This window comes from Suncus etruscus, chromosome 9 (assembly GCF_024139225.1).
Source record: "Suncus etruscus isolate mSunEtr1 chromosome 9, mSunEtr1.pri.cur, whole genome shotgun sequence".
Lineage (NCBI taxonomy): Eukaryota > Metazoa > Chordata > Mammalia > Eulipotyphla > Soricidae > Suncus > Suncus etruscus.
In genome coordinates, this window is record NC_064856.1 from 109,398,126 (window position 1) to 109,412,344 (window position 14,219).

At 62.2% G+C, this 14,219-nt stretch overlaps 2 protein-coding genes across 5 annotated transcripts in view; one reads left to right on the plus strand and one right to left on the minus strand.

The window, feature by feature from the left end:
• Nucleotides 1-10,416, plus strand: SCYL1 (SCY1 like pseudokinase 1). Of its 2 annotated transcripts, none has more exons than XM_049780118.1 (18): nt 1-179; nt 424-564; nt 659-781; nt 888-1,114; nt 1,397-1,487; nt 1,565-1,720; nt 4,815-4,973; nt 5,678-5,785; nt 6,201-6,314; nt 7,570-7,725; nt 8,087-8,275; nt 8,378-8,453; nt 8,558-8,722; nt 8,877-9,013; nt 9,574-9,645; nt 9,736-9,954; nt 10,042-10,096; nt 10,211-10,416. In XM_049780118.1, the coding sequence occupies exons 1-18, from the start codon at nt 69-71 to the stop codon at nt 10,333-10,335; spliced, it is 2,424 nt and encodes an 807-aa protein (XP_049636075.1). In that variant the 5' UTR covers nt 1-68; the 3' UTR covers nt 10,336-10,416. The 2 variants fall into 2 exon arrangements, with proteins under 2 accessions (XP_049636075.1, XP_049636076.1); XM_049780119.1 differs by having other exon boundaries at nt 9,577-9,645.
• The window catches only part of LTBP3 (latent transforming growth factor beta binding protein 3), a 19,144-nt gene continuing 15,173 nt past the window's right edge, over nt 10,249-14,219 (minus strand). For 2 of the 3 annotated variants that reach the window (XM_049780115.1, XM_049780114.1), the window contains 9 exons: nt 13,826-13,993; nt 13,556-13,639; nt 12,729-12,857; nt 12,474-12,611; nt 12,230-12,370; nt 11,935-12,096; nt 11,760-11,840; nt 11,516-11,647; nt 10,249-10,926 (listed from right to left, as the gene is read on the minus strand). In XM_049780115.1, coding sequence (XP_049636072.1) covers nt 10,775-10,926; nt 11,516-11,647; nt 11,760-11,840; nt 11,935-12,096; nt 12,230-12,370; nt 12,474-12,611; nt 12,729-12,857; nt 13,556-13,639; nt 13,826-13,993 — 1,187 coding nt within the window. In that variant the 3' untranslated portion in view covers nt 10,249-10,774. The remainder of the gene's footprint in view (nt 10,927-11,515; nt 11,648-11,759; nt 11,841-11,934; nt 12,097-12,229; nt 12,371-12,473; nt 12,612-12,728; nt 12,858-13,555; nt 13,640-13,825; nt 13,994-14,219) is intronic. The other variant, XM_049780116.1, reaches the window with a different exon arrangement.

Sequence of the window (14,219 nt, forward strand, 5' to 3'; positions counted from 1 at the left end):
GCGGAGGAGGCGCCGGAGCCCGAGCCCGAGCCCGCGGCGGCGGCGGCGGCGGCGGCGGCGGCGGGAGGATGTGGTTCTTCGCCCGGGACCCGGTGCGGGACTTCCCGTTCGAGCTCAGCCCGGAGCCCCCCGAGGCCGGCCCGCCGGGGCCCTGGGTGCTGCACCGCGGCCGCAAGAAGGTGAGCGCCGCCCCCACCCGCCCCGTTCCGCAGGCCGCGAGCCGACCTCGGCCTCGCCTAGTCCGCGCCGCCGGCCCCGGCGCGCCGAGCTCGGCCTGTCGTGGCCGGAGCCTCCGGGCCTGGGCGACGTGGCGGGAGGCCCGGGTCACGTGCCTGTCCGTCCGGGCCGTGCCCAGGCTGACCCGGAGCCCGATTTGGGGAGCCCGCCCGACCCCGCCCCTGCCTCTGCCCCTGCCCCACCCAGGCCACCGGCAGCCCCGTGTCCGTCTTCGTGTACGACGTGAAGCCGGGCGCCGACGAGCAGACCCAGGTGGCCAAAGCCGCCTTCAAGCGCCTCAAGACCCTGCGGCACCCCAACATCCTGGCCTACATCGACGGGCTGGAGGTACCCGCAGCCCCGCCCCTTCCCCCCTGCACCCCAGTCTTTGGATGTCGCACTCCTGACCCGCTCCCGGGTCCCCCCTGTGTCCCCTCTCCAGACAGACAAATGCCTCCAAGTGGTGACCGAGGCCGTGACCCCGCTGGGAACGTACCTCAAAACCCGGGCCGAAGCGGGGGGCCTGAAGGAGCCGGAGCTCTCCTGGGGGCTGCACCAGATCGTGGTGAGGCAGTGGTGGTGGAGGTGACTGGGGAGTGGGGTGCAGGGAGGCTATCGGTTCCCCTGGGGTGTGATGGTTCTGGGGTCGTTTGCCCCCCCCACCCCCCCAGAAAGCGCTCAGCTTCCTCGTCAACGACTGCAACCTCATCCATAACAACGTCTGCATGGCCGCCGTGTTCGTGGACCGGGCTGGCGAGTGGAAACTCGGGGGGCTGGACTACATGTACTCGGCCCAGGGCAGTGACGGAGGACCCCCCCGCAAGGGCATAGCTGAGCTGGAGCAGTATGATCCCCCTGAACTGGCAGATGGTGGAGGCCGAGCTGTCCAAGAGAAGTGGTGGGTCATCGGGGTCCCCCTGTGCTCTGCCCTAGGCACTTCTGATGCCCAGCTGTCCAGCTGGGGAGGATTGGGGGGGCCTGGGGTTTATATGACTGCGGGTTTGGAAGCTGGGCCCCCCCCCCTGGGGTGTCTCTGTGCTTCTGTGTTCTCCAATGCTTCTGGGGGTGCTGGGTAGATAGGTTGTGGGTGAATGCAGCCCAGGACTGCCAGGCAGTTAGGGGGGTATCGTGCTCGCGTCTGCCAGGGTCCTGAGCAACTCTGGGTCACTCACTGCCTCAGGTCGGCCGACATGTGGCGCTTGGGCTGCCTCATCTGGGAGGTCTTCAATGGGCCCCTGCCCCGGCCCGCTGCCCTGCGCAACCCCGGGAAGGTGAGTGCTCGGGCAGGGGGCACCCCTCGTCCCTGCCCACTGGCCAGCCCTGGGCTTATGCTCACTCTCTGCCGCAGATCCCCAAGTCGCTGGTGCCCCATTACTGTGAGCTGGTCGGAGCCAACCCCAAGGTGCGCCCCAACCCGGCCCGCTTTCTGCAGGACTGCCGGGCCCCTGGCGGCTTCATGAGCAACCGCTTCGTGGAGACCAACCTCTTCCTGGAAGAGATTCAGGTGTGTGCCTAGCACCCCACTGAGCCCCAGAAGGCCGTGTGGACTGTGGAGGCAATGCGCTGGAGGGGAGGGGATAGCAGGTGTTGCATGAAGGTGCCACCCTCAGCCCTGCCTGCACCCTCTGTCACTGCTGTGGGGGCCGCAGGATGAGACTTGGGGGCAGACCTGGGTTTCAGCAGGGAGACAAGTTTCCAGCCCTGGGAAATCAGGAGTTACAGAAGAGAGGAAGAGGACTGGGAGGACTCTGGGGGCTTCTGAATGGCCCAGAAGCAGGGAACGGGAGCTGGGCCTGGCACGGGGGAATACATGAGTTTTAGCCAAGGGGATATGATGAGGGGGCCTTTGCTCAGCTCCAGGTATCTCAGTTTTCACATCTGTCTAATGGGCGCAGCTATCCATAAGGAGGAGGGGACCCTCCGCTGTCCTCAGTGGAGCAGGACCTGAAACCCGAACTGCATTTCGGGGGGGAAGCTGTTGGAAACACGGGCCCTGTCATCTCCAGGGTACTGAGACATGACGTTGCTCTCCATGGCAAGCTCTGCCTGGCTGGCTGTCTCTTTAAAAGGTGTCCTATGGACACAATGCACTTGTGCCCTATGCCAGGTGATCTGAGGGCAGTGCCCAGGCTCATCCACTCTTAGCTGATGAGTAGGTGTCCCTGCATAGGTAGTGGGGTGATGGCCTCTTTTCAGGGTGCTGAGTGGCAGGTACCAATCATGACAGACCATCCTGGCTACCTCTGAGCTGTGTGTTTGGCATTTTGTTTTTGTTTTTGGGTCACACCCTGTGGTGCTCAAAGGTTACTCCTGGCTCTGCACTCAGGAGTCATTCCTGGTCATTCATGACTCAGGAGTCATTCCTGGCGGTGCTTGGGTGACCATAGGGGATGCAGGAGGTCGAACCTGCTATACTGTCATTCCGACCCTGATGCATTGTGTGGCTTTTGACAAGGTTTGGTTCTCTCTGTTCATCAGTGTTCTTGATTAAATGTAAGTTAGGCTGAAGAAAGAGCCCAGCAAGTAGGGTACTTGTTTTGCGAACAGTCAACCCATGTTCAATCCCTGGCATCCCATAGGGTCCCCTGTCCCCTCCAGGAGTAGTCCCTAACACTGAGCAAAGAGTAAGCTCTGAGCAATGTGGGGTATATATTGTGTGTGTGGTTATCTCAGCGACATGTAGGTGGATGGTCTAGTCCAGGGGTCTTCAGACTTTTTAAAGTGGGGGCCGGATTACGGTCCCTTAGAGAGCTGGAGGGCCGGACTATATGAGCTACTAATTCCTACTCACACTGCACGTATCTTCTATAAATAAAATGAAAACCATTTATAAATAAACAGATCACGCACCAGTATTTCAATGGGAACTGTGGGCCTGCTTTTGGCTAATGAGATGGTCAATGTCCGGTTCCATATTTGTCACTGCCAGCCGTAACAAGTGATGCAAGTGGGCATCAGTTAATCTTGATCTGGTTGGAGATTTCAGATGTTTCATTCTTGAAAAAGTCTGTTCACAGGCATAAGTGCTACAAAGATGGTTACCATTTTAAGTGCATGGTTCCTGATATTTGGACATACACTGAGTGTATATGCTGGCAGGTATCTTGGCAATCAAACAGCGCTCACTGCTGGCGGGCCGGATCAGACTCCTCTGCGGGCCGCATGTGGCCCGAGGGCCGTAGTTTGAAGACCCCTGGTCTAGTCAGTGTGGGGCGTTCACCCTGGTGGCCAGTGCTTAGGACTGGAGCTGTGGAAGTTTGTTTGTTTGTTTTGCTTTTTGGTCCACACCCAGTGACGCTCAAGGGTTACTCCTGGCTATGCGTTCAGAAATTGTTCCTGGCTTGGGGGACCATATGGATGCCGGGGGATTGAACCGTGGTCTGTCCTAGGTTAGTGTGTGCAAGGCAGACGCCCTACCACTTGCACCCTCGCTCCGTCCCCGAGCTGTGGAAGTTTGAAGGCATATCATGGTACACAAAGCATGGCTCTGGTTGTAGGAGGCCCCTGCCCAGCCATGGGGCACTATTACTTTAATTATAAAATATAAAATCTATAGTCCTAATATTGGGGATTTTACAACAGGGTACTCAAACTCTGTCTTCCCCGAACCCTTTAGGATTTAGGGGATGGCCATGGGGAGCTGCTGTAATCTCACTGTGTCTCGGTGTCCTCTGCTTGCTGGATTGGTAATGGCCCCACTATTTGGGGGGGTAGCATGAAATTCCTGTTCCCATGGCTGCCCGAGCCACCGTGGCCGTGGCTGAGCTGTCATCTTTCTTCCGGACTCCTCAGCCTCTGAGCAGTATTGTTCTGGTCCAGTCTGTGTGTGGTTGGGGCCCAAGCAATGATGGAAGTGATTCGTGATACTCTCCTCATTTTGGGGGTTCTCAGGGGACCATGTTGTGTTGAGATTCGAACCTGGGCCTCCCGAGCCCTGCCTTACATGCACACAAGTCTTGGGCCAGAGCAATAGCACGGGATTGGGGGTGTTTTTCTTGCATGCGGCCAACCCTGGTTCTCTCCTTGGTATCCCATATGGTCTGTCCAAGCCTTCCAGGAGCGATTTCTGATTGCAGAGCCAGGAGTAACCCCTGAGCATTTCTGGTTGTGCCCCCCCACCCAAAAAAAAAAAAAACCAACCAAAACCAAAACAACAAGCATACAAGCCCTTCAAATGTTTGAGCACTGAGTACTGGCCCTGAGCACCACAACCCCCCTGTCCCCACCTGTGTCTCTGGTAGTCCCCAGACACCAGGAGTGTCTCCAGGTCTGAGTGTTTCGGAACAAAGTCGGTGACAGGCTAATAACCTTGGGTTGGGGCTAGAGTGATAGCACAGTGGTAGAGCATTTGCCTTGCTTGCAGCCAACCGGGGATGTACCCCAGTTCGATTCCCAGCATCCCATATGGTTCCCCGAGCCTGTCAGGAGTGATGGAGTGTTTTCTGAGTGCAGAGCCAGGAGTAACCTGAGTGCTGCCGGGTGTGCCCCCCCAAAAAAATCCAAAAACAAAAACAAAACAGAATTTTGGGTTCGAGCGTACTTGCATTGTCGTTCCTGCTGATGGTGACCAGCGACTCCCCCTGCTGTGTTCGCCCCAGATCAAAGAGCAGGCCGAGAAGCAGAAGTTCTTCCAGGAGCTGAGCAAGAGTCTGGACTCATTCCCCGAGGATTTCTGCCGCCACAAAGTGCTACCCCAGCTGCTCACCGCCTTTGAGTTCGGCAACTCGGGGGCCGTGGTGCTTACACCCCTCTTCAAGGTGAGAGCCTGGGTGGTAGCTCTGAATCAAGGGCTCAGCTGTTGGAGTGGTGTGGGGGGCAGACTGGTAGTGTGAGGGCAAAAGGAAGGGCAGGGTGACCCACCTGCTGGTGGGTGTTTGCCTTGCACACGGCAGACCTAGGTTTGATCCCCGGCGCCCTAGATGGTCCCCTGAGTCCTACCCGGACTGATTCCTGAGTGGAGAGTCAAGAGTAACTCTCAAAGACAAAACCAAAAAAAAAAAAGAAGGGCAGGTGGCGGCTGAGCCCATGTGGGGGAGTAGCTTCCTAACTGCATTCTGCGGTGCATTAGCCAGTGAGGGTGCATCGTCAGGAAGGCTGGGAGCCTGTGCCTTCCAAATCTTTTGAGAGCCCCACTCTCCCTGCCTCTCTCCAGGTCAGCCCCAGGGTGTCATCTGTGTGTGCCCAGGTTCCCAGGCCTGGGGACTTCTTCACCATTTCCCATAGTCCCTGGCTTCCCAGGCTGCATCCTACCTGCTTTCTCAGATCCCAGCCTTTCTGACCTGGGCACACTCCGATCCCCACCCCAGAAGGATGCTTGTCCCTGTCAGGATGGGGGGGACATCAGGTCTGCCCCTTGGCAGGAAGGACTGAGTACAGGCCTCACCTAGAGGCTGGGTGTGGTGTGGTGGCTGGAAACCCCTAAAGTCCCGGGCAGTGAAGGGGATGCCCGCTGTCTGTGCAGGTTGGCAAGTTCCTGAGCCCCGAGGAGTACCAGCAGAAGATGCTCCCGGTGGTGGTGAAGATGTTCTCATCCACCGACCGTGCCATGCGCATTCGCCTCCTGCAGCAGGTGGGGTCTTGGGCACGGGGAGGCAGCTCTGGGAGGATGCCCAGCTTGTCCAGCGTCCCGCCTCAGACCCCTCCAGCTCCTCACTCGCTCCCTCTGCCCTCTAGGGTGGAGACAGTCAGTCTTCTGCCAGCCCTGGGCCAGTGTCACGTGACTGGGTGGGCGGGCATGGGAACCGAAATGCTGGTGGTCCCAGCTAAAGGATCCTCCTCCAGGCCCTGGTAGACTAGGCAGGTCTACCATTTCCAGAGGGGGCTCCACGCTCTTGGCCTGTGAGGCTGGCCCTCCAGCTCCTAGTCCCTGCCCGTCTGGCCCCTCCTCACCCCCCATCCCAGGCCTGCTAAGGTGCAGTGGGGGGGTGAGGGGAAGTAAGTGGAGGGAGGGGCTTCTGACCGACCCCCCCCACAACCCCCTGCAGATGGAGCAGTTCATCCAGTACCTGGACGAGCCCACGGTCAACTCCCAGATCTTCCCGCATGTTGTGCATGGCTTCCTGGACACCAACCCTGCTATCCGAGAGCAGACAGTCAAGGTGGGGTGGCCAGGCTCTCCCAGAATTTTCCCCAGCTTCCCTGGTCCTCTGTTTCTACTTGTAGGTCTGTGCAGGTTGGGGAGTGCCCCATCCTATGTAATTCAGGCCATGAGCTACTGTTGGTGCCGGGCAGGGTACCCTCCCTGAGTATCTGCCAAGCAGATGGGTTGTACTGGGCAGAGCTGTCAGGCGAAGGAGGTGTGGGTAGGCCCTCACCGCTCTAGTCTACCAAGTACTCTGGGAGGCTTTGTTATTTGTCTTGGGGAGCCACACCTGATGGTGCTCAGCAAACCACAGGGTACCAGAGATTGACTCTGGCCTCCCACATGCAAAGCAGCTCGAGGGTGTCATCTGGGGGACGGTGGTGTTGGTTGGGACCACACCCAAAGTGCCTAGGACCTGTTCTGGACTGAGCTCAGGAGTGACCCCTGCAAGGCCCATGATGCTGTAGGGTTGGCTGCATGCATGGCAAGCACCTACCTCCTGATTCTTGGGCCCAACATGGCTTTTTAAACATTTGTGTGTATTGATCGTTTTTTTTTTGGAGCCAAGGATGGAATCCTGGTGTGTGCTGTGCCTCTGAGTCCTCTAGCCCCTCCTGGGGCCCCAGGTGGCTGGGTGTTGGGGAGCAGCACCTGGTTCAGCATGGGTCCAAGCATGAGGGAAGGAGGTATGGGGCAGGGAGCTGACCTGAAGGAAGAGTTACCAGAGGCTTAAGAAGCGCCCAGATATGAGCCGCTGGGAAAGGGGTGCTGGGCTGCTTCGAGGAGAAGGCTCTCAACAAAGGGGTGTTGGGCATTCAGGCGCCAACAGGGAGCCTAGGTGAACATGGAGGCCCTGTTGGAAGGGCCTGAGCAGGTGGGGCCTGGTCTTCGTGTCTGTTGGTGTGTGGGGGACAGGTCAGCTCAGCTCTAGCAAGCTTACATGTGAGGTTCTGGGGGTCTGGTGAAGGGTGTGGCTTGGGCACTGCCAGGTGGGAGTGGGAGGAAAAGGAGAGGCTGAGGGGGGCACGGTGGGAGCACAGCAAGCTGATGTGTGGGGGAAGACGAGGAACTTGGATGCCAGGTCAGTGTGGGAAGGACAGAATTGCCCTGGAGCCCTGGCTTTATCGTGTCTGCAGCCTGAGCCGCAGGTTGAGAGTACATGTGTGTTTGTGTCTGTGTGTGTGGAATGCCATGACAGGTGGGGACTCTAAAGGGGCAGAAATGGGGTTCTGAGCAGGATCGTGCCTGCTGTCTCCTCCCCAACTCCGCAGTCCATGCTGCTGCTGGCCCCCAAGCTGAACGAGACCAACCTCAATGTGGAGCTGATGAAGCACTTCGCGCGGCTGCAGGCCAAGGACGAGCAGGGCCCCATCCGCTGCAACACCACCGTGTGCCTGGGCAAGATCGGCGCCTGCCTCAGCACCAGCGTGAGTATGCCTGGCCCAGGGGTGCATCGAGCCAGAGTGGGGCCCAGAGCCCCAGATGATGCCCCTATCAGGTGCCCGACCCAAGGATGCAGTGAGCCTGGAAGCTGACCAGCCTGCTTGGCTTTCTTGGCCCAGGGCCATGTGCAACCCCTCAGCTTGGGTACCCTGTTGGCTCCAGTGACGCAGAAGGAGGGCAACTCCCCATAGCCACCCTTACTCCAGCCACTGTCCTTGGAGCAGCCTGAGCCCCCATCTGTGAGAAGCCAAGGTCCAAAGCTTTCCCAACTCTCCCCACTTAGTTGCTTGGGTGTTAAATGGGTGCCCTCCCATCTATTCTCTGGACCTTCTCCCCCACCCCCAGACCAGACACAGGGTCCTCACCTCCGCCTTCAGCCGGGCCACCAAGGACCCGTTTGCGCCCTCCCGGGTGGCAGGTGTCCTGGGCTTTGCTGCCACCCACAACCTCTACTCCATGAGTGACTGTGCCCACAAGATCCTGCCTGTGCTCTGCGGCCTCACCGTGGACCCTGAGAAGTCTGTGCGGGACCAGGTAAGGCGCTCTGGGGCCGGCATCCAGGGATACAGGGGTCCTGCGGCCAGATGGGCTCGTGGGAACCCTGGAGTCCCCAGCCCTGCCTCTCTGTGCCCCCAGGCCTTCAAGGCGATTCGAAGCTTCCTGTCCAAACTGGAGTCCGTGTCTGAGGACCCCTCCCAGCTGGCTGAAGCGGGTGAGTGGCCACTTCAGTGTCACCAGTGGGAACCCAATCTCAACCCCCTCACCAGCAGCCACTGTGGCTTATCTCGGGACTGCCCGGCCTCTCTGTCCCCCCAGAGAAGGACGTGCATGCGGCCTCCAGCCCTGGGGCCGGGGCCGCCGCCGCCAGCTGGGCTGGCTGGGCCGTGACGGGGATGTCCTCACTTACCTCCAAGCTGATCCGCACGAACCCTGCCACTTCCCCCACCGAGACCCCCGCTGCGCAGAGACCCCCGCCTGAGGGTGAGTGTTGGCTAGGCTCATCTGTGCGGGGTTGGATGGGGGCAACTTGGAGTACAGGACAGGGGTAACCCCATCGTGAGTCTCCTCCCCATGCACCCGCCACACCCAGCCGAATTGCCTATCCTGGGGAGCTCAGTGAATCTCTGCTCTCCAGGCCTACCCGCCCCGGCTGCCACCCCTGTTCCTTCGCCGCCAGTCCCCAGCCGCTGGGAGACACAAGAGGACAAAGACGCAGAAGATGACAGCGGAGCTGCTGACAGATGGGAGGACGAGGACTGGGGCAGTTTGGAGGTGAGAGGGCCCGGGCACCCCTGAGCTCCAGGTCCTCCCTCTGCTGCCACTCTAGGAGCCCATCATGTAGCTTCACACTATATCCATCATATAATGGAACTGTCCTGTCACACCACTGCCACTGAGCTGAACCCCTGCCCCAGTTTTTGGGGTTTTTTTTTTTTTTGTTTTAGGCCACACCTGGTTGCACTTAGGTTATTCCTGGCTCTGCACTCAGAAATTACTCCTGGCAGGCTCCGGGGACCATATGGGATGACGGAAATCAAACCTGGGCCCGTGTGCAAGGCTGAGCTATTGCTCCAGCCCCTGAACCCCATCTTTTCCTCCCTATCCTCCCCACCCGGAGAGGCGCTTCCCAGGCCCGAATCTGACGGGGGTTATGGTAGGCTGAGGACAGCGGGACCGCAGTGTAGGATGCGGGTGGGGGGCAGAGCTGAGGCCCAGGAGAGCAGACATGTTTGAGAATGAGCTTCAACCTTGGGGAGCCAGCAGAGGACGACCCCCAGTCTGCACGTGCCAGGCTGAGATATGGGGTCAGTGGCGCCCTCTCCACACTGCAGCAGGAAGGTGAATCAGCACTGGCTCAGCAGGACGACTGGAGCAGCCGGGCACAGGGCAGCGGGGCCGGGCAGGTGAGCTGGGCAGGGCTGCTGGGTAGAGGGGACTGGGCAGGGCTGCCCCCCATTCTTGTTTCCCCATGACAATGCCTCCCTGTCTTGCAGACCAGCAATCCGGATCCCAAGACCCCGGAATCGGACTGGAACAGCTGGGAAACCGAGGGCTCCTGGGGACAGGGCTGGCAGGAACAGCCAAGCCCGCGGGAGTCAGCCCCGGAGGGCACACGGCTGGCCAGCGAGTATAACTGGGGTGGCTCAGAGCCCAGCAACAAGGGTGATGACCCTTTTTCCATGCTGTCTGCACGCAGGGAGACTGGCGGCCAGGTAAGTGAGTGGTTTGAGGCAGTGTCCCTTCCCTTGGGGGGCGGCCCCTTGGCCCTCAGCCCCACTGGCACATCCTTCTCTTCGCAGTCACGGAGAGACTCTTGGGGGGACGACAACTGGGAGGGCCTGGACACTGACAGCCGTAAGTGCGGGGGCAGCAGAGGGTGCGGTAGGTGTGGCCGGTGGATTCGGGGACCCCACCCTTGGACAAGTCCCTCTGGTCTGCCCTCAACCCTGTCCCCCTTCCTGTGCCCAGGGCAGACCAAGGCGGATCTGGCGCGCAAGAAGCGAGAGGAGCGTCGCAGAGAGATGGAGGCCAAGCGGGCCGAGAGGAAGGCAGCCAAGGGCCCCATGAAGCTGGGGACCCGGAAGCTGGACTGAGCCACTGGCCTGGGCGCCTCCCGGCCCTGTATTTATTGTACAAACTGTGATAATCAAGCCACAATAAATTCTATTTCACAACCGCGGTGCTGGGCTCAGTCTGGCAGCCTGGACAAGGAAGGCTGGGGTCCCGCTGCTGCTGCCGATGGCGGAGGGCGAGCCCATCCCGGACCGGACCGAAAGTCGGCTTGCTTCGAAGCGGAGGAAAGAGGCGCGATCTGGTTGGTCACTTCCTAGGAGCCGCCCCCGGGAGGAAGGCCAGCAGCCGCCCCTGGACACCACCCTCCAGACGAGGGCCAGCGCAGAGAGGGTCCCCGGGGCTGAGCCCCACGTCGGGATGGAAGCGAGAGGCCAAGTTCGCCCGCCCGCTCGCGTGCTGGGGCGGCGTTGACCTAATCTCGGGAAGGGGCGGCCGAGGTCCCGGGACCTCCGAGCGGCGTCAGCGGAGGCGCTGGGGGATGCAGGCCCCGTGCGGACGGCTGCGCGCAAAGCCGGCTTTGCAGACGCAGCGGAAGGAGCCGTTGGTGTTCACGCAGCGCTCGCTCTTGCACAGCAGCCCGCGCTGGTTCAGCTCTCGGCACTCGTCGATGTCTGCGGGGACAGGGGGAGGCGGGATGTGAGATTGCGATTGCGGGAGCGTCAGTGACAGCCCAGGACCCTTCAGCCCGGGGTCTGAAAGGGAAGCCCCGCCCATGACCCCACCCAGCCCTCTTATTGGGCTGCCCGTGGCCTCGCCCATAAATCCTATTGGACCACCCGAGGCCCCACCCACCCTCCTATTTGGATCACCCATGGCCCCGCCCACATATCCTATTGGGCCTCCCATTACCACGCCCCATGAATCCTATTGGACAGTCCACGCCCCGCCCCATCCATCCTATTGGGCTGTCCAGCGCCCCTTCCATCCCCCTATTTGACCACCCACATCCTCCTATTGGATCGACCATGATCCCGCCCACACATTGGACCGCCCACGGCCCCGCCCCATCAATCCTATTGGATCATCCCCACCCACCCTCCTATTGGACCGCCCACGGCCTCGCCCCTCCATCCTATTGGATCCCCTGCACCCCTATTGGACTGCCATGGTCCCGCCCATCCATCCTATTGGACCATCCACACCCGCCCACCCCTCCTATTGGGCCGCCCACAGACCGGCCCCGCCCCACGCCCGACTCACCCACGCAGCGGCCGCGCGAGGCGTCCAGCTGGAAGCCGCCGGGACACTCACACACGGTGCCGCCGGGCCGCTGCACGCACCGTCCGTTCACGCAGCGGCACTCGTCGGAGTCCTCCTCGGAGCTGTCCTCCTCTGCGCGGGGCCCGGGAGAATAAGGACGTGCAGCCGGGCCCGGTCGATCTCAAGATCGCAGCCCCGTCCCCTTCCCTGCCCCGGAGCCCGCGGGTGCCCGGCCCCAACTCACCCCGCGGGGGCTTCCCCAGCAGCAGCGGGCTGGTGTCCCAGAAGGAGTTGCTCTCGCTCTGCGAGGTCGGGCACTGGGTCCCTGGGTGGAAGGAAGGGCGGCGGGGACAAGGTGAGCCCCGAGAGAAGTCCCGGCCCCCCTCCCCGCCCTCCCCCGGCCCCAGCGACCGACTCACCGGCGCCCCGCGGCGGGCAGGGCCGGCACTGGGCCCCCCAGCCCCGGCCCTGCCGACAGCAGCAGTCGTCGAAGGTGAGCGCCGGGCCGGCCAGGGGCCGCGCGCACATGCCGTCCTCCCCGCGCTGGCCCCAGCACACGTCCCGCCTCTCCGGGGCCCGCTCTGCGAAGGGAAGGGGCTTCGCGTCAGCGCCCCAGCAGCCCCGAGGCCCAGCCGGGCTCTGGCCCACCCGGGGCCCCCCACGGACGGACGCACGCACGCGGCTCTCGGGAGCCCGGACCGCCCTGGCCCTCACCGGCCGGACTCTCGGGGAGCTGGCAGTCCCGGCCGGAGGGTCCCGGCACCCAGGGCGCGCGGCACTCGCAGCGGTAGGAGCCCGGCAGGTTGACGCAGCGGCCGAGGCGGCAGGCCGCGGGGTCCTGGCACTCGTCCACGTCTGGGGGCACGGGCGGGGGGCGGCGATCACCGGCCGGCCCACGCCCCACGCCCCGGCGCAGGCGCTCCCCGCTCCCCCCGGCCCGGCCCGGCCCGGCCCTCACCCATCTCCTCCGGGCTCAGGCACTGGCGCTGCACCGGGCTGTACTCAGCGGGCGGCGTGCAGGCGCAGCGGTAGCCCCCGCGCGTGTTCTCGCACACGCCGTTGCGGCAGTTGGACTCGTCCAGGCACTCGTCCACGTCTGGGCGGGGAAGGGGGAGAGCGGAGTCGGGGTACCGAAGGGACCCCAGGAGCGGGAGACGGCGGTGTCGGGGTGTCTGCCCCGGGGTCTCCCGCGCTCGCCCCCGCGCTCGCTCACCCACGCACTCCAGCAGGTTCCCGTCGTAGTAGAAGCCCTGCTTGCAGTAGCACTCGTAGCCGGGCTGCGTGTTCACGCACTTGCCCTCCTTGCAGATCTCCGCGCCGAACAGGACGCACTCGTCGATGTCTGCGGGGCAGCGAGCGGTGGGTGGGGAGCGCGCGCCCGGGATCGTGGGTGGAGTTTACAGGAGGGGCGGGAAGAAAGTCGGCGCTGTGGGCGGGGGTAACCCCGGTGCCGAAACGGGATTGGGTAATCCGCGTGGGGCGTGTCAGTGGGCGGGGTGTGAGTTGTGGGCGGGTCTTGCCCATACCAAAATGGGATTGGTCGGCCAACGTAAGGCGTGTATGTGGGCGGGCCTTACTTCGGTACCAAAACGGGATTGGGCAACTAGCATGGGCGTGTCCGTGGGCGGGGCATCATGGGCGGGCGTTACCCCGGTTCCGAAATAAGATTGGGTAGCCAGCATGGGGCGTGTCTATGGGCGGGGCACGCAGCGTGGGCGGGTCTTGCCCCATACCAAAATGGGATTGGGCAGTCAGCATGGGGGCGTGTCTGTGGGCGGGGCAGCGCGGGCGGGCCTTACCCCGCTGCTGCAATGGGATTGGGCAACTAGCACGGGGCGTGTCTGTGGGCGGGTCTTACCCCGGTTCCGAAATGGGATTGGGGCGTCTGTGGGCGGGCCCTGTCCCGGTACCGATATGGTATTGGACAATCGGCGGGGGCGTGTCCATGGGCGGGGCATCACAAGTGGGCCTTACCCCGTACCGACATGGGATTGGCCAACCAGTACGGGGGCGTGCCCGTGGGCGGGGCGCGGGGCTTACCGCGGTGGGCTGGGATGCCATAGTTAACGATGCTGTTGTCTTGCGTGTAGCCCTTCCCGTCGGGGCAGAGGCTGTGGAACTCGGCTGCAGGGAGGAGCCGGGCCGTGGGGGAGGAAGGAAGCGGGCGTGAGCCCAGGCATGCCAGGTCCGCCCTTCCGCCCCATTTTCCACCTCCCCTAGCCAGGGCGGGCCCGCTTTCCCCAATCCTCCACTCGCCAGCCCAGAAAGGAAGGGAGGCTGAGGGCAGGGCCAGGCCCGCCTGGTACCGACCGGAGGTGTAGAGCGGGCAGGGGTAGATCTCGCAGTGGTCTCCCCAGCCCGCGCCCAGCGAGCAGCAGCACTCCTGCTGGGTGACGTTGGTGGCCAGGACGCTGTCGCAGAACACCGTGTCGTCGAAGTTGAGATAGCACTCCTTCTTGTGGTGGGGCTGCTCCACTTCTGGGGGCGGGGGGCGCAGGAGGGTCGCTCAGAACCCTAAGATTGTCTTTTTTATTTTTCCCTCAGGGCTTACTCCTGGCTCTGCACTCAGGACTTACTCCTGGAGGTACGCAGGGGAACCATATGGGATGCCTGGGAGGGAACTTGGGTGGGTGGGGTACAAGGCAAGCCAACATTTCCCACTGCTGCCCCGTTTTCTAGCTCCCTTCAGAGATCAGCTCCACCA

What these genes read in the sequence shown, in the direction of transcription:
- SCYL1 (XM_049780118.1), top strand. Translation starts at nt 69, where the DNA reads ATGTGGTTCTTCGCCCGGGACCCGGTGCGGGACTTCCCGTTCGAGCTC. An exon ending in CCTACATCGACGGGCTGGAG is followed by an intron (nt 565 to 658) that starts GTACCCGCAGCC and finishes TCCCCTCTCCAG; the next exon opens with ACAGACAAATGCCTCCAAGT. An exon ending in GCATTCGCCTCCTGCAGCAG is followed by an intron (nt 5,786 to 6,200) that starts GTGGGGTCTTGG and finishes AACCCCCTGCAG; the next exon opens with ATGGAGCAGTTCATCCAGTA.